The sequence below is a fragment of the Pipistrellus hanaki genome, assembly GCF_964339955.1.
Source record: "Pipistrellus hanaki genome assembly, chromosome: 11".
In the NCBI taxonomy this organism is placed as follows: domain Eukaryota; kingdom Metazoa; phylum Chordata; class Mammalia; order Chiroptera; family Vespertilionidae; genus Pipistrellus; species Pipistrellus hanaki.
The window spans coordinates 45,079,244-45,103,877 of NC_140513.1; the positions used below are offsets into that span (position 1 = coordinate 45,079,244).

General features: G+C 45.5%; 1 protein-coding gene across 2 annotated transcripts in view; it reads right to left on the reverse strand.

Annotated features, from left to right (window-relative positions):
• Nucleotides 1–24,634, reverse strand: part of GLDC (glycine decarboxylase) — a 76,316-nt gene that overhangs the window by 7,932 nt on the left and 43,750 nt on the right. The window contains exons 16-21 of one of the 2 annotated variants that reach the window (XM_084899586.1): nt 21,555–21,630; nt 13,883–14,008; nt 12,349–12,498; nt 10,822–10,934; nt 10,307–10,448; nt 7,408–7,519 (exon numbers count right to left, since the gene is read on the reverse strand). In XM_084899586.1, the coding sequence (XP_084755712.1) occupies nt 7,408–7,519; nt 10,307–10,448; nt 10,822–10,934; nt 12,349–12,498; nt 13,883–14,008; nt 21,555–21,630 (719 nt within the window). The remainder of the gene's footprint in view (nt 1–7,407; nt 7,520–10,306; nt 10,449–10,821; nt 10,935–12,348; nt 12,499–13,882; nt 14,009–21,554; nt 21,631–24,634) is intronic. The other variant, XR_014796390.1, reaches the window with a different exon arrangement.

Below are 24,634 nucleotides of genomic sequence, written 5' to 3' on the forward strand. Positions count from 1 at the left end.
ATACATATACATTATATGTGTGTGTGTGTATCTCCATAAGACAGAATTTTATGTGGTTCTTCAAAGGAGCTTTTGAAGTTTCAGTTTCAGACTGAGAATTAGAAATAAGAGTTGTCAAAGAACACACTGCAAGTGGCAAAGAGTTGATAAGACCAAAATCTCTGAGGGGTCTGCCACTTTGGTGTAGACAGATTGCCTCTCTGTGCCCTAGCAGGAGCTGCTGACCACCCATCCATCATCAAAAACCACCACAGTCAGCATTTTCATATAAAGAACAACATTCCTGGGAGTTCCCCAAATCCCATGCCCACACAATGGACGGATTTCTTTCTTTTTTTCTTTCTTTTTTAAACATTTTATTGATTTTTTACAGAGAGGAAGAGAGAGAGATAAAGAATTAGAAAAATCGATGACAGAGAAACATAGATCAGCTGCCTCTTGCACACCCCCTACTGGGGATGTGCCCGCAACCAAGGTACATGCAAGGTACATGCCCTTGACTGGAATTGAACCTGGGACCTTTCAGTCCGCAAGCTGATGTTCTATCCACTGAGCCAAACCGGTTTTGGCAACAGACGGATTTCTTTCAAGGAAAGCATCTGCACACGAGATAATAATGTTCTCTTTCTTAACCTGTGTTGCTGATTTTCAGCAAACAAGGAATTACTTAGAGGTCCTTGGAGCAGACAAGTCCTCAGCTTAGAGAATAGCTCCAGGCATTAGCAGCCCCTGAATACAGTCTGTGAACGGCTCTGCTTTTTATGTAGTGAACACATATGAGCAAATTGGTTTTGTGTGAAATAAAAGTATGAGATCCTGAGGCTTTGAATATACTGTTACTGCATACTTCTTTTAACATATGCTTTCTTTCTTTCTTTTAAAATATATTTTATTGATTTTTTACAGAGAGGAAGGGAGAGGGATAGAAAATCAGAAACACTGATGAGAGAGAAACATCGACCAGCTGCCTTCTGCACACCACCCACTGGGGATGTGCCCGCAACGAAGGTACATGCCCTTGACCGGAATCGAACCCAGGGCCCTTCAGTCCGCAGGCCGATGCTCTCCCCACCGAGCCAAACCGGTTTCAGCAACACATGCTTTCTAACGACGACGGCAATTACATTTGTGAGGAGCATGATTCCAACGCAGGAAGTTAGATTCGTAGGTGGGGGGAGGGGCAGGAAGTGCCGGTTGAAATGATCAGGGGGGAAATCATGAGATGAAAGTCCTCCTCCACTGTTAATTCCAAGAATCCTAAATGCCCTATTAAGCTCCTCCATTTGGGGAGCCCCACTCTTGACCTTTCTTCTCTGAGCCTCTGGCAGCCAACCCAGCACTGTGACAATGACTTAGGAAGGAGACGAACGCTCTGAAGCAGCGGTCGCCAACCTTTCGGACCTCACCCCAGTTGGTGACCACTGTGCTGAAGGACACTCTGCGGCAGTGGAGGAGGCGGAGGAGAGGGACACATGAGGGTGGACAGGAGTTGCTCTTGCTGGTGGGCAGGGAGCAGAATCTTCCAGAGGTTTGGTAATGGCTGGGAAGGCCCCATCAAGCCCAGCCCCGCCCCGCCCAGCCCAGCACCGCTAACACTAAAGCTTCATCTGCCGAGGCCCCCACCACAGCCTCGTGGTTTGGGAAGAGCTCCATTTTCAAAATGAGGTTCAGATGTTAGGCGTTCGGATGGAAACTGTAGTGGAATCTCAGCATCTTTCTCTCGCTCTCACTCTACTGAGCCCCGCGGAGGGTGGAATTTAAACTTGGTGGCTTTTGGAGGCCAGATCCCAACATGTTCATCTTTGTTTGCAGTTTTTACGGAGGAAAGATATACAAACCTCCTAGGGTATAGGGTGAGTCAGGGCACTCTGAAATAGAAATTGTATAAACTGATCAGCACAAGTTTTCATTTTCACCGAGTAGGTGTTTCCGCCAGGCCTGACCATGACTATAACTGAAAGTCTGACAGACAGCACGTCAAAGGAACGAGGAAAGGAGGAGGTGGGATGATGGAAAAGCAAAATAAAAATGGTTTGGCTCCGGGCTTGGCACATGCCCCTTCCCAACCCTTGGAAGTTAATTATCTTCCAAGGCTATAGAACGTGCTGCAGAAAAAAAGGACTTTTCAAAACCCATCTTGAGCTTGGCCAGTGTTGCTCAGTGGTTGGCCTCTGAACCAGGAGGTCAAGGTTTGATTCTCGGTCAGAGCACACGCCCGGGTTGCGGGCTTTGATCCCCAGCGGGGGCAGGGCAGGAGGCAGCTGATCCATGATTCTCTCTCATCCCTGGGCCTCAGGGGGTGTGACTCCCCAGCCAGGGATATGAGGGCCCAGCTCCCGAGGCCCATGTCGGTCCATACCACCACAGGGAAACCTATTCAGGGGCAAGAATTTCCGAGCAGCGTTAGGTTTGTCCAAGGACAGAACAGGACAGACATTTAAGACTTTAAAACATAATTAAAACAATGTGAAAGAAACACCATTTAGATTAAAAAGTGAAACTTAGCCTCCCAGAGAGTAGACACTTGTGAATTTTTTAAATTTCTCCGTTAAAAAGATATACTACTGCTGCCCTCCATCCCAATTCTTGCCTGCCAGTTCTTTGCTTTGCAAAAAACTATAACCCTCAACCGTTTAGCTGGTATTTTCAAATCTCTCAAAGAAATGGTTCATAAAAGGAAGCCTGGAGTTCATTAAAATTGTTGCTCCATAGTCAGAGGTAATTCCGAAGCCTTTTTAGAGCTAGTTAATAGAAATAAAATGAATAATGGTCTTCGAATATTGCCATTCGACATTTTGAAATACAATATGTTTGAAAACATTTCTAATTTGGACCCTTGGGAGGTAAACTGATAATCCTTTTCTAGGCCTTAAAACACAAAGGCACAAATTGTATGATGAATGTGTTTACCAGACCAAGCATGAGACAATTTTTGGTTTCATGAACTTTGGGATTGGGTAATAAAGTCTGTATTCACCAGTTCTTTTCTGCTTGGTATGATAAATAGGATTCATTATTTAATTCTGGGGTAAAATGTCAGAACAAATGGAAAATGTATCTGTCTTTTTATGCTGCAAACCCCCTAGGGCTGGGGCCAAGGAAGTCACTGAACTGCTAAGCACACGGTGGGCACCTGAGAAATGCTTGCTCGCTCTCCTCTCTCCTGGAGCGCCGCCCATCCCCCGCAGTCCAGGCAACAAGCATTCCTGCTTTAAACAACTAAGCGGGGCATCACAGTACCCTGCGCACTGACTACCCATCACCGAGCTGTACATCTAAGTGGGCGAGCTGTGTGGTATGTGAATTCTATCTCAATAAAGTTGTCAAATAAAATTAATCATAAAGGGAAATGTCAATATAAAAAAATTTGAAAACAGCCGAAACCGGTTTGGCTCAGTGGTAGAGCATCGGTCTGCGGACTGCCAAGGTCCCAGGTTCGATTCCAGTCAGAGGCATGTACCTTGGTTGCGGGCACATCCCCCATAGGGGGTGTGCAAGAGGCAGCTGGTTGATGTTTCTCTCTCATCGATGTTTCTAGCTCTCTATCTCTCTCCCTTCCTCTCTGTAAAAAAATCAACAAAATATATATATATTTTAAAAATTTGAAAACAGAAAACAAATATTGATAAATTATAGCAAACATATGGCGTTGTACTCATCATGTTGGCAAAGCTATTTTGGTTTAGGTTTGCATTACTTTTTTGTGCTCACTAGGCCCTGGTGCCATGGTCATTCTCATCTGTTAACTGTGAAAAAGCTCAGTAGGAAGTCTCTGGGAGGACAACGAGGCCTCAGTATCAAGAGCTTCAGTGAATTTCATAGCCTCTGAGATAATAATTTCTCTTCTGCAACTCTAACCTAAGAAAATAATCAGAGATTTTTATTTATTTATTTTTTTAATCTAAGAAATGCAAACAACTCAAGGGAAAACCTATACAATTGCTGAAATTGTGGTATACCCATACAATAGAATTGATGCACTTTCAAACAACATCTAATGGCATGGGGAAATAATCCTATATAATAAAAGGCTAATATGCAAATCAACCAAATGGCAGAATGACCGGTATCTATAACACACACAGATACTCAACATAGGCGCTGCCCCCTAGTGGTCAGTGCGCTCCCATAGGGGTAGCATCGCTCAGCCAGAAACCTGGCTCACAGCTGGCAAGCGCAGGGGTGGTGGCGGGAGCCTCTCCCACCTCTGCGGTAGCGCTAAGAATGTCTGACCGCAGGTTTAGGAACGGGCCTAAGCCATCAGCCGGACATCCCCCAAGGGCTTCCCAACTGCGAGAGGGTGCAGGCCAGGCTGAGGGACTCCCCTGAGTGCACAAATTTTGTGTACTGGGCATCTAGTCATAAGATAAAATAAAGTTAAAAAGAAAACAGGACACAAGTCCTAGCTGGTTTGGCTCAGTGGATAGAGTGTCAGCCTGCAGACCGAAAGGTCCTGGGTTTAATTCTGGTCAAAGACACGTACGTCGGTTGCAGGCGCCTCCCCAGTCCAGGCCCTAATAGGGGCTCATGCAGGAGGCAACCAATTGATGTGTTTCTCTCACATCAATATTTCTCTCTTTCTCTATCTTCCACTCTCTCTAAAAATCAATGGGAAAATATCCTCAGATGAGGATTTAAAAAAATAACAACAAGAAACAAACAAACAAAAACAGGACACAAACTGTGCTTATAATATGATCTCAACTGTCTAAAACTAAGATGAGAAGGAATACAGCAACATATTAATAGCAGTTGTGTCTGCTAGACTGAACCATGGATCATTTATATTTTCTTCCTCATACTTTTTTATTTTCCAAATGTTTCATATTGAGCACCTATATATTATTATATAACCAGAAAAAAAACAAATACTAAAGCTATTCCTGAAGGCCAGTATATAAGCAGGATGCATTCCAGCACAAGAACTGTCTGTATCTGAATTAATTGGTAGCTCCAGTAGCTTCTTTAATACCCACGTCAGAAGCCTTTCATTGTGTTGCTTAGAGACCCACAACTTTCATTCCTACTCTCTGGGGAGCATTTCTACCGGAGCTTCTGGTTATTTAGTTCTTTCCAAACTCTAGAACCACCCCTTGGGAACATATTTAAAGGCAAGACCAACCTTTAAATGAAAAACCACAGATGCAGATGTACACTCTCCTGCACAGAGAAACCCAATGCCGAAGAGTGACCTCCTTCCTGTGGCCCAAAGCTTGGGCTGCTGCTGACTGACTGGTCTCTGCTCCAAGCCCCCTCTGTTCCTTCTCCGATCCTGAGCTCACACACTGTGTCTACCTGACACCATCCCCTCCATCCCCTCCAGGGTGACTTTGTTTCCCCGTCTATTATCCTCTCCATTGAAGCTTCATCCTCCCCTCTTCCCTGCTTTTCCCACGGAAACAAAACAAAACTACATCCTAGGCAGCAGCTCCTACCGCCCCTTCACCTCCAAACTCCCCCAAACCACGAGAGCTTCCCACAGCTCCTCCCCAACCTCATCGCGCTTCTCGGCCCATTCCCGTCTGGCATCTGCCTCACCATCTTGCTCTGCTTTCTAAGGTGACTGAAGGCTTCCTTAACGGTTAAAGGCCAAGGTGCCTTTGAGGACACCTATCAGATACAACCAGCACTCTGCGCGCTGTGCTCTGCCTTTGTTTGTCGATGGCGTGTGCTGCGCTAGGCCTGACACCAGGTATGGGAGCTCCAGAACCTGCAGGAGTTTGGGGCCGATGGCAGAGCCAGAGGATAAACTAAGTGGGAGAAATCCTCAGTGCTGAGGGAGCCAAGAGGAGGACGTAGTTCTCTTCATCCAGAAAGGGAGGCTCCAGGGAGGAGGCGAAGCCGGAGTAGCAGCAGGAAGGACAAGCAGAGGGTTTCCGGGGAGAGAGGCTGTGAAGAAGGGGAGTAGGGGGTGCTCAAAGCCACCTCAGGGATGGAGTTCCTGCTCATGGGGAGGGGGCTTCTGCACTCCTCTTTTTCTTTTTTCTTTTTTTCTTCAATGAATATTTACTTGTTTCTGTTAGTTTTATATATATATCTATTTTTAAATCCTCACTTGAGGATATTTTCCCGTGGATATTTATTATTTTAAAAAAACATATTTTATTGATTTTTTACAGAGAGGAAGGGAGAGCAATAGAGAGGTAGAAACATCAATAAGAGAAAAACATCAACCAGCTGCCTCTTGCACACACCCCCACTGGGGATGTGCCCACAACCAATGTACATGCCCTTGACTGGAATCGAACCTGGGACCTTTTAGTCCACAGACCAATGCTCTATCCATGGAGCTAAACCGGTTTCGGCTCCCGTTGATATTTAGAGAGATGGAAGAAGAGAGAGGGAAAGACAAGAGAGAAATATTGATGTGAGAGAAACACATTAATTGGTTGCTCGGGCCAGGGAGGATTCTGCAACCTAGGTACGTGCCCTTGACTGGAATCAAACCAAGGATCCCTTTAGTCTTCAGGCTGACACTCTATCTATTGAGCCACACTGGCCAGGGCCCCTCTTAATGTAGCCATCTGCTTGAGGGGTTTTGCTCTAGTTTTTTGAAACTCTTTCTTAGGTCTCCCCACTTCCAAGAGTCTGTTCTCAGAGGTTGTGTCCTCAGCATATCTACCTGACTCCATCCCCTCCCATCATTTCCATATATTATTGCCTCTATTACAACCCTAAGAGGCATACCTAAATATATCTTCACACTCAACTTATCAGTAACTAAGACTCACTGATTCCACTTTTAATAGCATGTTTATCCCACGCCACTGTCTTAATGATTTCAACATTCTCTTAATCTTGTCATTCCTCTCCTCAAAAACCTTTCTGGCTCAGAGGTCAAGTTCTGGGCCTCCCAAGACTTTCAAGGCCCCATGCTACCTCTCCAGCTTCATCCTCATCAGTAAGTTGGGGGCGACCGGGCCTGCAGGGAAGGGCAGTTGGGGGGGGTCCAGGCCTGCAGGGGAGGGCACTTGGGGATGACCAGGCCTATAGGGGAGGGCAATTAGGGGCAAACAGGCTGGCAGGGGAGCAGTTAGACATCAATCAGGCTGGCATGGGAGTGGTTAGGGGGTAATCCGATTGGCAGGCAGAAGTGGTTAGGGGCAATCAGGAAGATAGGTAGGTGAGCAATTGGGAGCCAGCAGTCCTGGATTGTAAGAGGGATGTCCAACTGCCTGTTTAGGCCCGATTGGGGGGTCCCAGATTGGAGAGGGTGCAGACTGGGCTGAGGGACACACACTCGTGTGCACAAATTTCGTGCACCAGGCCTCTAGTTTCCAATAACTATACTTTTCTCTGGTATACATTCAGAAATACAAGTTTTCCAACATCTGCAGAAAACCAGATCTACTAGGACAAACTTGATTTAACCAAGAAAAACCCAAAGTGACTAAATTTAATACTTGCCTCTTGCACCCCGGAAAAGGACTCTGTAGTGTTTTTCTAATCTCTTGGCCATGTAGTTGGCATTCAAGATAGCAACTTCTGTGGCTTGTTTAAGGCCCTTGCCTCCCATCATCTGTAACAGAGGGAAAAAGAGCCATCAACTGTGGAGCAGGTAAACCCAAGGGGCACAAACCAAGGGCACCTCCAAAAAAATCTCCCCACAAAGAAAGTCAGCCCACCATCACTGTAAATTGCACGTGAGGTGGAAACCCTAACAAGGATATCATTCAGTCCTCTCTAATCCTGAAACAGTTTTTGGTTTTCTCCTTTGAATGGTAATTTTACATTGCTTATTATAGTAACAAAGCCTACAGCAGGTTAAAATTGACTGCTGAATTCTGTGTTATCTAAAAAGGAAAAAGAATTATTTTAGGTTATACTCATTTAGGGTAGTTTTTGTTTGTTTACTGCGAATTTGAGATGTCTTGATGACTGCCTAGAATCTCCTGGGATTTTGGCCAAAATCCCCACTGAATCTATTTTGTGTGGTTTATCTTCCAACTGTCCACAGTCAAGGCCATTTATGTGTAACAACTGCTGGGTTTAATTATCCCTTTTTCTGGTGGCTCATAAGCCTCTGTGATTATATGGGGTGAAGGTCATCACCAGCAAAGAGCGTAAAGTCAAGACTGCACAGTTTTTATTGCGTACCTTCTTCCCAGAATACATCACATAGGATGGAGGCTTGGTAGGTATTAAATAAAGAACTAATGTAAAGCACAGAGAAAGCATCAAATAAAACAACAGAGGCACCAAAGTCCAAAGTCAGGAGAAGACACATTTTGCCAGGCTGGTCACAGAAAGGTTCCTGGGAAGAGTTAGAACGTGAGTGGAAATTTAAAAATGGGTAGAGCTGAAACTGGTTTGGCTCAGTGGATAGAGCATCAGCCTGCGGACTGAAAGGTCCCAGGTTAGATTCCGGTCAAGGGCATGTACCTTGGTAGTGGGCACATCCCCAGTGGGGGGTGTGCAAGAGGCAGCTGATCGATGATTCTCTCTCATCGATGTTTCTAACTCTCTATCCCTCTCTCTTCCTCTCTGTAAAAAAATCAATTATATATATATATTGTGTGTGTGTGTGTGTATATATATATATATATATATATATATATATATATATATATAATGTGTTTTTTTTTTTAATGGGTAGAATTGGGATAGACCAGAAATGGGAAAGACACTCCAGGTGAGAAGAATGGCAAAAACAGAGGTGTAGAAGGGAAAGCACACAGCTGCAGTCTGGGAGTTACTGGAGAGCCTGGTGCCTTCCTCTGCAAGCCTCAAACTTTTGCTAGGGAGGACTTGGACTTGGCTCAGCAACTAGCTTTTTGACTTGTATTTCAGAGCTACTGAGCAACTCGATGGCCCAAGGCCTCCCCTACATCCGCTGCATTTGATTCTCTTCGGGACCTAGGCATGTGCATTTTTTGAAGAATCCCCTGAGAATTCTATGTAGGCTAGTGAGACCCAGCGGTGACTGCAAAGGGAAGCAAGGCGTGAACTTGGGGCCTTTAGGAAGAATGTCCAAGATGCACTGAAACAGGGAGGGAAGAGGTAGTTCTAGAGTCCAGGTGAAATAAGACAGGGCCCCAAGTCAAGGGATCGCTCAAACCCTATTTTACTTTTCACTCTTACCCGGAGGCTCTGCCTGGTTTTCCCGGCACACGGCCAAGCCATCCTAGGGCATTTATTTTCTATCTGTGGGAAATCATCCCCAACCCAAATCATGGTCCATCGCCAATAACCGAGGTTTACAAGACTATGGGACCCAAAGGGAGCTGGGAATTATTAGATTCTGTTTGCAAAAGAAGCAGGCCTTTAGTATGATGGTTTTTGTTGTATCCCAGTTGCAAAATAGCTCGAGGGTCATTTTACAAAGAAGGTTTTTTGTTTCTGAGGTACAGAATTGTTCCGAGCTTCCCAGAGAGTTTTCCCTAAGAATCATAAACGCCACACTGCGCAAGAACAGCCAGCCCCAGTGAGCCACCGGCATGATCTGCATAGCTGAGCGTGAGGTTTTGTTTCGCCAGAAGCCACTCTTCCTTTACAGAGGGGAGCCAATGCGGGGAGGCTGCTCTAATGAAGCAGCTGAAGGAAAGCTCCTATCCCATACCCAGTCCTGTCTGCCTAGGAGGCGGGCAGGCCAGTTTGAACAAGAGCTCCGTAAACTCTGGCGCTGGTGGTGTTTTGTGTGTGTGTGTTTTGGTTTTTTTGTTTGTTTGTTTTGTTTTTTTTTTTTTTTTTGGAGGAACACAAAGGAAGGAAGCCTGTTTTCTGACAAAGTCTAATTACCCCCGAGAGGGCAGTTCCACAGGCCATAAAGGGCAAAGAGCTTCGGGAAACCACCACCTCAGCAAATGCCTGCCACTTTTCATCTGACCTTCCAGGCTTCCGAGAACTATCAAGTGAAGTAAGATGTATTCCTAGAATTTATCCCAGGATAAATCCAACCACGGGTAAGACTTTAGTAAGCACACTGTTTTTCCCTTGCAAGAGGTCACACAAATCCTCCAGGAAACCAGATGACGTGGCCAGGATAGCCACATGACTCACAGAACTTAAGCTCTGTCTGGAAAAACAGAGCTGGTGTGTTAATTTCTCTGACGTTAAAACCCGCCGTGAGGACCCAACGGAAATAGCATAATGAAGACGAGATGAAACGCATTTTTAGCTGGTCTCTGTAGGACGGTTTCTTCCACCCAAAGACATCCGCAGTCTTCACTAATCACATCTCAGATTGTGGTGGGGGTTTTTTGTTTTGGTTTTTTCATTTTCAAGCTAAGGAGGAAGTCTGAGATCTTAGTTCCCCACCCGCACATCACACACCCCGGCCCAGCTAATACACATTCACAGGCCTCACCTTAATGTAAGCCCATGAAATGGGCAAGATGGAACTGGAGCCCCATGGGGCAGCGCTGACGGTACCCACGGGCCGGGCATCCTCATCAGACGTTAGCGAAATGACAGGATGACTGGGCAGGAAAGGGGCAAGATGCTTCTTCCTGTCGTTTTTAAGTGCAAATTCAGAAGATGTAAAAAGATCCACTACAACAACCAGCCGGTACGCGCTGGGCCCTCTCAGGAAGCTCTGCTCCCGATAGAGGAACCTGACAGCTCTAAGGCAGACATTCAGGAAGCGTCCCGGCCTTCCTCCTCCACTGGTTAACAAGTGGTTAATAAAATCTAATTATGGTCTTCTCTGGACATACCCTAGAAGCATCTATTTCACTGCTCCTATCCCAGCCCCTATAGACACATTACATAGGCAGGTAACTTCGGCACCTGAAGACCTCAGTGGGCATAATAGCAGGTTTGGGGCTGTTCTTTCATTCCCAGTGTCCAAGGCCATGCTGAACCCAGCAGCCCAGAACTCACACTCCGATGGGCCCCATGCCAGGGCCACCCCCTCCGTGGGGAACGCAGAAGGTCTTGTGAAGGTTCAGGTGCGAGACATCAGACCCAAAGTCTCCAGGACGACAGATCCCCACCTTCCACAATGGGAAAGAACCAACAGTCAGAGTCAAGAACTGGAAAGGGTGCTCTGGAGGGGCGGGCCCTCCCCGCGGAGGAAAGGCAGGCAGAGCTGCTCCCAGGCACACCCTCCGGCCTGGCTGAGGCCTGCAGGGAAGCCTGGCATTCCATAGGCAGCATGCCTTGTGGTTTCTGTGGAAACGGCAGCTGACCATTTAGCCTAATTTAGATTCTAAAATGCAGAGTGGAATGTACAGTCAATTCCTAATTATCCGCCCGCTGAGCAGAGAGAGAAAGTGCCCCCCACACAAGAACGGCTGTACTCCTTGCAACTGACATGGGCACCTCTCACCCCAGCAGTTTACTCTCTCCCGTCCCCCTCCCCCCAGCACTTTCCCGAGGGGTTCCTTTGGGCGCCCTGATGGGAGGAGCTGGAGGGCTGCCCAAGAGGACGCTGAGCCCAGGGAGAGGAAGGAAGGCGGACAGTTTTCCTGAGACCATCCCGATGCCAACGACAACATTCAACGCCGCCGTCCCTGCCCCTTTGGCATCAGGGCTAGGTTGGAATGTGGGCAGAGATAAAGAGTGCGTTTCTGCCAGTGAAGCAACAGACCATCCCTGGATGACACTTACAAAGGGAATCAGACAGAAGCAAAGGAAAGCAGAAAGGGTCTGAAATAGTAAAACCAATAAGCAATGAGAATTAAGTTAAGAAGTCTCTGAGAGAGATGACACTCCTTGCACACCACACAAGCCTTCTCCTTTTCTCTACTCCCCCCCCCCCCCCTTTCTGGCCAGGATCTGCCCTCAGGGGAAGAACGATTCAGCTGTTTCCCACTAACGAAGCTGGAAGCTGAAGCCCAAGCCCATTTAATGGCTTGTCCAAGGACATGGCAGATCAACATTCACGGGTGGCCAGAACTGGGGTCTGAATTCCCTCAGGAAGGCAGTCAGGTGAGCTTGTCTCTCGAACCCCTAGAGCAGGGGTCTTCAAACTACGGCCCGTGGGCCACATGCAGCCCCCAGGGGAGCCTGATCCTGCCCGCCAGGTTTTTTGGGCAGTGAGCGCAGCCAAGGTGTTACAGTAGAAATTAGTAGTTCATATAGTCCGGCCCTCCAGCTCTCTGAGGGACCGTGATCTGGCCCCCACTTTAAAAAGTTTGAGGACCCCTGCCCTAGAGGGATCACACCCCTGACAAGCTAAAGGCTCTCAACTCATTTCCCCTTCCTTTCAACCGTGTTTCCTCCTCCCCAGCGTCTCCCATCACCCATTTAGGATCTGTAATCTCAGTGAAATCCGGGGGCTTTGTTTGAAACTGTCATCCTCAGTTCTGAACAGTGTCATGTGTAAGACAACCCTCAAAGGTCAGAGAAAAGGAATTTTTTTTTCACTTAACAACTTTCTCAGGGATCCCATCTCGTGTTGCCCACCTGAGCGTTCATATTTGCCCCGTCCAGGTAGACCTGGCCTCCGTGTTGGTGAATCAGGTCACACACGTCGCCGATGTTCTCTTCAAACACGCCATTGGTGGATGGGTATGTGATCATGATGGCTGCCAGGTTCTCCTTGTGTTTATCCACCTGTGAGATAGAAAGGGGCAGAAGGAGACAAAGGAAGAAACCCTTCTTTCTTGGGCAAACAAATCCTTGCTTTTTTATTGTAAAGGATTAAGAAAGATGAATTCTTGGTCTTTTCATTTCTGATCTACAGCCATGATTCCCTTCATTAGTCATTCCAATGAAATAATAAGATCCCTTCAGGCTAGGTCTCCAGGGTCAAGACCAAAAACACTGCTCAGAAGATTTTTGGACAGATTGGGCTCAAGTCTCTAAAGCGGTTTTCCTTTGGTTGAAGTCATCTCAGTAATTATTTCAGATCTTTTTACTTCCAAACATGTATATTTCCACAATTAATCTCTCTCTGCTCATCTCACCATTATTCCCTTTCCCTCCCATTCTAGGGAAATTAGAATTCCCACAAGAAGTGCTCCTGCTCTGAGGAAAGAAATCTCCCTCAGGTTTCCTCCTGACAGAAGGCAAACGTATCTAAAAGGAAATCATGTGAAAAAGTTCCCACCAGCAAGTCAAGTGCAGGCTTGTAGGAAAATGAAAACAAAATTTTAATGTCAATAACCTATATTGGCCCAAGATAGCTGTTGGTAAAAACTTTGTGGGGACTGCTGGAAGAGGGGAGGTGAGTGAGAGAGATGAGCACTGTTGTGTATTTTCAGCTTCCCTTTTGAAATCAGTTTACTTGAGGTTCCCAGACTCCATGCCTAATAACCCTGACAAAAATCACATTGCTATTCAACCGATTTCCTTCCCTCTTAAGATGCAGCCTCCAGTCCACCAGTGGAAAGCAGATACGGTTGCTAGGCAACCTCTTCCTGGAGGTTGGGAGGTTGGGAGTGGGGGATGGTGTGTTAGAAAGGAGGGTGGAAAGCTGCCTGATATTCAGCAGGTAATGGCTGGGATGGCCACAGGCATTTGCAAAATCTACATTTATGTTTTAATTCCCAACACGAAGATTGAGAAGCACCGTGGCTACCAGTGTGATTATTAATGGGGGAAAGAGTATGAGTAGATTGGGCAGGAGTAGGCAGGTCCTGCATGGAGTACCTTCACTACCACCATGAATAATTCATTCAGTTTCTTACTCATGCATACATTAGAGAATAGGATTTCAATTTAAAGAACCTGCTCCCTGTTGGTGAAAGACGTGGAAGGCCAGACTGTGGTCCGCTTAATTCTGGAGCAAAACTGTGACTGTTGCCTTTTATTGTTCTTACAGACACGATTAGGTTTTCTGACTTGACGCCATTTTCCCCCAGACCCGTTCAGAGGAGGAACTGCAGTCTTTTCATTAGAATGCAGAAGCTAATGCTGACATGAACCATCCAGCCCCTGACCCCCACCACCTCTTCCCAACCCAACCGTTCCCATCTGCTAAGTGGAAGGTGGGTACCATGGCCTTGAGGTGAGCTGTGTCGATATTTCCGTATTTATCCACCTCCACAGGCTGAATCTTCATGCCTGCCATGTGGGCACTTGCGGGATTGGTCCCATGAGCTGATTTCGGAATGAGGCAAACCTTAGGAATGGAAATGAAAGGAAGGAAGGAGGATGAATAATCACCCGGCGGCTATTCATAATGACAGAAAAGCCCTACAACAAGCATATCAAACTCCAAGGCTAACACGGGCCAAATAAACAAGGTTCAAGTTCATCTGGGCTGCAATAAACAAAAGCCTCAATTTTCACAGAAACATGGGTTTATTTCGATAGAGACATGCTGAGTACAAAGAGCTGGGATAAATGAGTAATCATAACATAAAATAATAGAACATTTTATTTTTTTATTTTATTGATTTTTTTTTTACAGAGAGAAAGGGAGAGAGACAGAGAGCCAGAAACATCGATAAGAGAAAAACATCGATCAGCTGCCTCCTGCACACCCCACACTGGAGATGTGCCTGTAACGAAGATACATGCCCCTGTCCAGATTTGAACCCGGGACCCTTGAGTCCACAGGCCGATGCTCTATCCACTGAGCCAAACTGGCCAGGGCTAATAGAACGTTTTATTAAAAAATTAATATTTTTTTTCTTGAACATTAACTTACCAGACACTAAATAACTGCACAAATTAATAAGTGTAATGCAAATAAACTTATTTTTCTTGTACTCCAAAAGCAAAGTATTTTGCACACACCAAACAAGTCAGTACAAGACTAATGACTTGGCAGTCAGCTGCTAAAACATTCGCTGCTAGTTTAAGTGGAGAGAAATGGTGGGCCTGCACATAAGGCGCATTAAGGGAAATGAATGCAACACGATTATAGTAATCAGTCATTAGTGAACGTTGTAGTTTGTTATTAATAATTAGGTATAACAGAGTATGATAAAAAAGAAGTTACGAAATTTTTTTTAAAAAATATATTTTATTGATTTTGTACAGAGAGGAAGGGAGAGAGATAGAGAGTTAGAAACATCGATGAGAGAGAGTCATCAATCAGCTGCCTCTTGCACACCCCCTACCGGGGATGTGCCCGCAACCAAGGTATATGCCCTTGACCGGAATCGAACCCGGGATCCTTCAGTCCCCAAGCCAAAGCTCTATCCATTGAGCCAAACCGGTTTTGGCAAAGTTACGAAATTTTTATTAAAACGTTTCTTATATACCGTTATATTGGCTGGGCCACAAAAATATTCGTGGGCCACAAGTTTGACATGCTTGCCCTACAACATGCTTGGAGCACAAAGTAAATAGGCGCCACTTCCTTTATTTAAACTGACTGCTAGTGCCTTAAAATCTGCTGCAATTTCATTGTTACCGTATTGCAAAACATTGTCCAAAAGAGAAGTTTCTGTTTAGATGCCCAAATAACGTTCCCTGAGTACTTTGCTCCTTTATCCCAGCACACTGAAAACACACCTGGGCTCATGCTAACCTGGTCTCAGTCAGAATACGCACTCAGCACCTTACAAAGACATCACATCAGAAGCTCAACTCCAGGACTCAAGCGCCCACAACACGGTGCCTGTGCCCTGCTTGGCTCTGCTGTGCTCCGAGAGACATGACAAGGGCAGACAGAATTCCAAAGCCTCCCAGTGTCACCCTTCATTGATTGTTTATTCTGTGCAATGAATTGTCAGTTCCCATGAGAATCATAAACTAAGCACTGAATCTGGTCAACCTCTGCCCTGTGCTCACACAACTTGCTCACTGACAATGCTGCCACGTGCATACATAAATGTCTACAGCCATCAGGGGCGGAGGGGGGGAGGGGGAGGGGAAGGGGCGCAGGGGGCAGCCTTGGAATAAGAGAAAAGGGGGGGCACTTCAGAATGAAGAGATCAAGAAAAAGTGTGTCAAGACCTACAGCTTAAAGATCTATCGAATTTTTGTGAAAAGTGGATGGTGGGTGCAATGCTAGAATTCCCAGATTTAAATCACTTTCATTTCCTCCCCCAAAATCACATGAACACAGGCAAAAACACATGCTCAAGTAAATTGGACGATGCCCCAGTACAGGAAAATGTATTACAGACTTTTCCTAAAAGAAAACAAATAAAAAAAAGGCAACAAGCACCCTGAAAATAATCCTTTATTTAAAAAAAAAAATTTATTTGGCTGAAACCAATGGTTTGGCTCGGTGAATGGAGCATCGGCCTGCAGACTGAAGGGTCCCGGGTTCAATTCCAGTCAAGGGAGTGTACCTTGGTTGCGGGTACATCTCTGTAGGGGGTGTGCAGGAGGCAGCTAGTCGATGTTTCTCTCTTGTCGATGTTTCTAGCTCTCTGTCCCTCTCCCTTCCTCTCTGTAAAAAATCAATAAAATATATATATTTTTAAAATTATTTGTATTGATTTCAGAGAGGAAGGGAGAGGAGAGGGAGAGATGGGAACATCAATAATGAGAGAGAATCATAGATCAGCTGCCTCCTGCATGCCCTCATTGGGGACCCAGCCCGCGACTAAGGCATGTGCCCTGTCCAGGCATGAACTGTGACCTCCTGGTTCATAGGTTGATGCTCAAACACTGAGTCATACCAGCCAGGCTCCTTTTTTATTTTTTCAATATCAGAACAATATTGCAACCCCTTGAAGAGAAATGGATGCACATTATAAAATGGAAAACTTAGCTTACAGCTGTTTCCTCAAAAACGGCAAAGTCGCCTACTTAGTAAAAACACAAGTGCACAAAAAGAGAACTGTAACCGGAGGCACACATGGAAGTACTTTGTCACTCTTCTGCTGACAGCGAGTTTGTGCCTCTTTTGAAAAGCTCCTCATCTCATGCTGGTTATGCGGTGGTATCCTCAAATCCATTTTCTTGTTTAAATGCCTCCCATTTGTATTGAATTTTCTTTCATTTCTCAGGACCAAAGCTAGAGACACTTGTACTTTCTCACAAGGTATTTTTATTCCACCAAAGGATTGTGGTATAAAAGGATCCCTAGGGGCGAACATTGATCAAGGAAGGGAAAGGCGAATGTCTTAAAAATGAATATAAAATACTTGTTAAAAGCCTACGTGGAGAATTCATATCAGGGAAGTTCTGCTGAAACAAAAATATTCAAGCTAAGCCCCAGCCAGTTTGGCTCGGTGGACAGGATGGACTGAAGGGTCACGGCTTTGATTCCAGTCAAAGGCACGTACCTTGGTTGCAGGCTTGATCCCAGGCCCAACTTGAGGTGCGTGTGAAGGGAAACCAATCGATGTGTCTCTATCACATAGAGGTTTCTCTCTGTGTGTCTCTCTCCCTCCCTTCCACTCTCTCTAAAAATCAATGGAAAGCCAAAACCGGTTTGGCTCAGTGGATAGAGCGTCGGCCTGTGGACTGAAAGGTCCCAGGTTCGATTCTGGTCAAGGGCATGTACCTTGGTTGCGGGCACATCCCCAGTAGGGGGTGTGCAAGAGGCAGCTGGTCGATGTTTCTCTCTCATTGACGTTTCTAACTCTCTATCCCTCTCAATTCCTCTCTATGTAAAATCAATAAAAAAAAATATATTTAAAAATCAATGGAAAGATACCCTTGGGTAAAGATTAACAAAAAGAAAACATTCAAACTAAAAATGTCAACCACCCCATGGTACACTGAATAACGGGCCTCCAAAGATGCCCACGTCCTATCCCCAAAATCTATGGCAAGGGGACTTTGCCGATGTGATTAAGTGAAGGATCTTGAGATGAGAGACCAAGGATCTTAAGACAGGAAGAAGCAACATGGAGAGGGTGAAAGAGCATAATGATGAGGAGCTCTAGGGGCTACTTCAGTGTGAGGAGGAAATAAAAAACAGAAGAGGGAACTCTTAATGTCAGTCATCTGTTAGTCACTGGACAACTGGAACCTTAACATTCCTCTTGAAATCTGAATTATAGGCTGGGCTCCAAATGTATTCACAAGTGTTCTCATCAGAGGGAGGAAGAGGGAGATCTGATTACAAAGGAAGCAGGAGATGTGATGACTGAACAGAGGCTGGCGTGATGGCAGGAAGGGGCCGTAAGCCAAGGAATGAAGGAGGCCTCCAGACACGGGCAGAGAAACATTCTTTCCTGAATCCCTCAGAAGGGACCAGCCCCGCCAAAACCTTGACTTGAGCCAAGTGAAACCAATTTCAGACTCTTGGCCTCCACATACTGTAAGAAAATTAATGTGTATTATTATTTTTTAAAAATATATTTTATTGATATTTTACAGAGAAGAGGAAGGGAGAGAGATAGAGAGCCAGAAACTTCAACGAGAGAGAAACATCGACCAGCTGCCTTCTGCACACCCCCCACTGGGGATGTGCCCGCAACCAATGTACATGCCCTTGACCGGAATCGAACCTGGGACCCTTCAGTCCGCAGACCGACGCTCTACCACTGAGCCAAACCGGTCTCGGCTAATGTGTATTATTTTAACCCACTAATTTTGTAGTAATTTGTAACAGCAGCCACTGAAAATTAATGCACATTCTGATATAAAGAGTAGTAGGTGAGGGGAAAAAAGCCTCAGTGGTTTCATCAACGATTCTTTTATAAGTTGCTGTTAGACATTTCTGGTTTTCTATATGGATCCAGGGAACTTTACTTTTTTATGTTAATTTTTCCACACTCTATTTGTTTTTTAGATAATTTTTTCACGCTTTAGAATTGTGGTGTTAAGAGGGACATAGAAACAGCAGGATCCAGATTTGATGTTTTAGTTTAATCCAAAACTAACCCGTTAGTATCCATTTAGAGGTGCTGTGTTTTCCTAAGTCCCCAATCTGTCTGGTGTAGAACCAACATAGCTGATCCCTGAAGGATTCAGGGTAACGCTCCTTTGCGAGAGAAATCAATTTCTCACTCATGGTAAAAACTGAACAACCGAAGGCCATTGCTTTGCCTCGGGAAATTGGGAAAAGAAAAAATACATATAAACTTTTGGAAGGTGTTTCTTTGTTGTTGTTTTTGTTCAATGTCTTCCCTTTGTATAGGAAACAGTCTTAGCCTGACTCGCAAAGTGAGTTATTACAAAGTGTTTAGGACAGGGCCCGGCACATGGTGATTGCAATATAAGAATCTGATAACTAAATATGCATTCTCCCAAATGAAACGGGTAAATCAAGAACTTGGCTGTTGTGTTCTTAAGAACGCCTGAAATTTAGCCTAAGAGCAACGTGAAACTAACTTCCAAAACCAGCCTGACACAAGAGAGCCATCAGGACCCTGGGTGGTTCCGTAGCACATGACTTCCCCACCCTTCATATCGGAATGGGTTCCATCAGAGTCTATTGTGCAGGAGCAGCTGTCTCAGACTCGCCTGATGTAAACAAGCCACGTTCTTCTTCTCTAACCGAAAAAGTCAGCCTTCGTTAAAATCTTTCATCTAAAAGGGATGCCAGCATTTCCAAGCTGATGAGTTCTGTATTTCCACAAACTCAGCGACTGGGTGGCCTCCCCTGCCTCTTCCTCCCCTTCCTACAAGGCGGCACCAGCATCCCTCCCTGCTGCAGGATGGGAGAGCCCTCAGGGCATCCCAGCAACAGCAATGTGGGCCATGGCACCAGAAGAAACATCACACTCGAGGGGCGGAGAGAGAAGGGAGGACTAGAAAACACAAGGTGGGGGGGGGGGGGGGGGGAGGGGGAGGGAGGAGCCGAAAAGAATCTGTGAGTAAAGGACTCTGCTCAGGCCCAATCCAAAGGTCTCTCATCCTTTCCCTCCCTGCCCCCCCCCCTTTAAAATATATTTTATTGATTTTTTTTTACAGAGAGGAAGGGAGAAAGATAGTTAGAAATATCAATGAGATAGATTCATCGATCAGCTGCCTCCTGCATGCCCCTCACTGGGGATGTGCCCGCAACCAAGGCACATGCCCTTGACTGGAATAGAACCCGGGACCCCTCAGTACGCAGGCTGACGCTCTAGTCTATCCACTGAGCCAAACTGGTCTCGGCTCTCATCCTTTCTCTTGGACCTTTCCAATTGGGTCCTCACCTCCTGAACCTTCACATATATGTCTGGGTATCAAACCGGAGGGCTGGGAAACAAGGAGGGTGGGAAGCATCACAGAGGGTGGAACCTGAATTCTAGCCGGCCCTTTGTCATGAGCTCTTCGCTAGCCTTCCATGAGCGAGAGTGGGATCGCGGAGGGGACAACATGGAGATGGCCACAGAGATCCCTTCCCAAGATCCCCAGACACCTCCTGATTAAAGGGCATGAGGATGAGGCGCTCCAGGGGCTACCTCAGTGCATAGGGGCCAAGGAGAAAAAAATAGAAGAGGGAACCCTTCATATCAGTCGTCTGTTATCCTTTTGCTGGACAACGGGAGCCTCAACATTCCTTTCTGAATTGATGACAGTGCTGAGGCTCTGCGGTCCAAAAACAATGCTGTAGTTCTAAACCAACCCTTCCTTAGAAAGCTAAAGAATTCAAAACCACGAGAAAACTCAAGTGAAAAAAAAAACAAAACACACAAGTTGGAATGCCAGAGGCTGTGTCTCTGGACTGGCACACACAGTGCCTTGCACGTAGCCAGTAGTCAATAATTTATTCAATTAATAAATGTCCTGGTTTCCAAAAGTCTTTGAAAATCAATTCTATTCCCTAGCCAGGTCAAAGGCCTGCGAAAACACACGTGGAATCAGAATGAATTAGCCAGGGAATGAGAGAGAAAAATGTTCTCTCCCCTCTCCCCTTTTTTTGTGAAAGGGAAGTGAAACAGTTCTTAGATTCCCTCATTGCAAAATCCAGGCAGCTAGCCACAAGCAATCCCAGTTTTAATAAAACCAGAAATGGACCAAGACGGGCCACCACCTATCATATCCCACTTACCTGGCAGCCAGTACCACCTGAACACCCTTTTCTCTAAGGCTCCTAGCTGGGCAGACCCTTCTGTCCTGCTCTGGACTCCCATCCACTGCTCCGTCTAAGAACCCCACCTGTGAACTTTGTGGAGGTTCCAGCTAAGCCATGGTCATCACCAACACGCAGGCCACTCCTTCAGCCACTCCTTCTGTCAGATCAACTGTCACAGGCACTGCCTCAGGAGATGAGGGTGGGTCCCCTCGAGCCCATTTGTACCCACTGGTCCCCACAAGAACAGCTTGGACCCTGGAGACTAGACTCTCGTAGCCAAAGCTAACGATAAAGCAGAACCATGAACTCTGCTCCACATCTTCCATCATTGCTTAGAGCTGACATCATTTAACGGAGCACTTCTTGACTCAGTATTTCTTGAGCACACATCCGACCAGAACTGTGCTTGGGCACAGTGGGAGTTACTGAAGAATTACAGCTAAGCCTCCGTCCTTTCCCAGGCCCGGGGCCAGGGCTGCGCCAAGGACAGGAGGCTTGGAATGGCAACATTCCTGCCCCTTACTCCCTCAGGAAATCAGTTTCATGGCCAACTGGCAGGCTTTTACAGACAGAGTTTGAGCAAAAGCCTTTTTATCTCTGTATGTTTTCCCTCAGAATGGTGCAGTGAAGGGTCTTAGAGGCAAGAATCGTAATGGCCAGTCCACAGAAATTTGTTTCTTGATTATATGTTCTCGCAGCTGCTCTCAAGAAAGCTTGGAGGGAGTGTCCCACAGAATGAAAGGGATCTTGGGAACTAGACCAGATGCCACCCAGTGGTGGGCAAGCACCACCTGCCCATACTCACCGTTCTGTGTCCCTCTCCTTTCCCTTCTAAGTAAGCTCGGATAGTGGCCAGCCCGGCATATTCCCCCTGGGCTCCACTGCAAAGGCAAGAAGAGAAGGATTAGGATTTGGGCCTTTTTGCTTTCATTTATCCATTCAATATTTACTGGGGCCGGGTCATGTGCTTGCCAACAAATGACACAAAGTCACTAACTGAACACCTTGGAAAGCTCACGGTAGATCTCTGCACGAGCCCACAGGACTTGAACAGCACCCAGTCTGTACCCTAAAGCTCACCCACTCCCACTCAGAGATGGGCCTTTCCATCCTCCCTCAGTTCCATGAACCTAAAAACCCCTTTTTTATTATGGAAAATTTCAAAATTATACAAAAATAATGAATATAAGGAACCCCCGAGTGCCTATCACTCAGCTTTAACAGTTATTGGATTACTAGAGGCCCGGTGCATGACATGTGTGCACTCCCGCGGGGTTTCCCCACCAGTCGGACATCCTTAGCACTGCCAAAGAGGTGGGAGAGGTTCCAATCACAGCGGCTGTGCTCATCAGCTGTGAGCACAGCCTCTGGATGAGTGGCACTCCCCCTGTAGGGGCGCACGGACCACTACGGGTCAGCTCCTGAGTTGAATGGCTGCCCCCTGGTGGTCAGTGTGTGTCACAGCTACCGGTTGTTCTGCCACCTGGTCGATTTGCATATTAGCCTTTTATTATATAAAACTAGAAGCCCAATGCACACAATTCGTGCAAGAGTAGGCCTGATGCACAAAATTCGCGGTGGCTGCCTTGATCCCGCAGCTGCAGTGCAGTCCAAGCTTTATCCAGAAGGTTATTCCACTGTTTGGCCATTCGGTCAATTTGCATATTATGCTTTTATGATTATAAATGGTCAATCTTATTTCCAACTATATCCCTCACTCACCCTCCTCACTCCAGAAAGTATTACTAGACTATTTTGAAACAAAACTCAATCATGTCATTTGTCAATTCAAGCTTCAATATGTATCTTTCAAAGATAACAATTATTTCTTTTTTTAATGTAACTACAACTATCACACCTAAAACTATAATGATTTCTTTTTTTTTTAATATATATTTTATTGATTGTTTACAGAAAGGAAGGAACAGGGAGAGAGAGTTAGAAGCATTGATGAGAGAGAAACACCAGTCAGCTGCCTCCTGCACACCCCCTACTGAGGATGTGCCCGCAACCAAGGTACATGCCCTTGGCTGGAATCGAACCAGGGACTCTTCAGTCCGCAGGCCGAGGCTCTATCCACTGAGCCAAACCGGTCAGGGCTATAATATTTTCTTATGTCACCAAATACTTAATCAATGACAAAATTGCCCCCAAGAACTATGCACTTTGAAAGTGGCACCACTTCTGTCTGTCTTAGGGTTGGCTTTCCCAGGCCCCACATGCTCACAGCTGCTAGCGGTCGGCCGTCCCCAACAAAACAGCCCTGAAAGGCCCCCTTTGAGAGCACACTTAATGACTAACACCCCAGCGAGCGACGCTGAGTCAATCTTAAACAGTTCCTTAATGTTCTCAGTACACTCTGCAGGAAGGAAAGGGAAGTGACTAATAGGTCTTTTTAATCCCATTCAAAATACATATTTCCTTCATTTTGCAAAATTACACCATCCTTTGACTCGGTGGAAGGCCCAGTGGTTTGGCATTCATCCCTCTAGTCACCCAATAATTTTGAGATCATACTCTAAAAGTACAAGGTTAAGAATACATTAGATAAGATTTCTTTTATTTTGTAGCTAAAATGTTGAGCATTGGAATTTTTTAAAGTTTATTTTTCATTTACAGTTTACATTCAGTATTATTCTGAATTAGTGTCAAGTGTACAGAATAGTGGTTAAACAAGAAAAAATTATATATTTTTAAAATATACATATATATATTTTTAAATATATTTTATTGATTTTTTACAGAGAGAAAGGGAGACAGAGAGTTAGAAACATCAATTAGAGAGAAACATCAATCAGCTGCCTCCTGCACACCCCCCACTGGGAATATGCCTGTAACCAAGGTACATGCCCTTGACTGGAATCGAACCCGGGACCCTTCAGTCCACAGGCTGACGCTCTATCCACTGAGGCAAACCGGTTTCGGCTAAAATATATTTTTATTAATTTCAGAGAGGAAGGGAGAATATGGGAGAGAGAGATAGAAACATCAATGATGAGAGAGAATCATTGACCAAATGCCTCCTGCACACACCCAACTAAGGATGGAGCCTGCAACCTGGGCATGTGCCCTGACCCGGAATTGAACTGTGAACTCCTGGTTCATAGGTCAAAGCTCAACCACTGAGCTAGGCTGGATGGGTAAAAATTGTATATTAAAAAAAACAAACAAAAAAAACAAAACAAACTCTGGCAACCAGTGTGGCTAAGTAAATACATATTTATATAAAAAAGAGAGAAAGTCAACATGCTAAAGATTTTATCAGAAATACTGTTTTGATATTTGTAAATTTTTGTCTGAGACACTCTTAAAATCAGCTATGTTTCTACTCAAAAGTGTGGAAGGTAAGTTCTAAATGCCACACATGGCTTACTGCTGGTCTACTCTTAAAGAAAGGGGAGTTATTAGTGCCACCTGTTGGTGAGAAAGTATTATGAAAAGTAAGTGCTTATTTTCATAACCCAGATTAAGAGATCATCAGAAAATCACTCGGTATGCAGGGGCAGCTAGAAAAGTGAATTTCTTTTCTTTCTTTTTAAAAAATATATATTCTTATTTATTTCAGAGAAAAAGGTAGAGGGAGAGAGAGAGATAGAAACATCAATGATCAGCTGCCTCCTGCGTGCCCTCTACTGGGATTGAGCTGGCAACCTGGACTGGGAATTGAACCCTGACTCCTAGTTCATAGGTAGATGCCCGACCACTGAGCCACGCCAGCTGGGCAGGATAGTGAGTTAGTTTCTGACTTCTCTTTAAAATGAAGCAGTTAGTGGCCTGGACCAGCAGAGCAAGCCACAGAAAGGAGAACTCTCGTGGAGAGGGAGCCTCAGACCCACAGAAGTGCCGAGTAACACAAGATTAAACTGTTTAAAAAAAAAAAAAAAA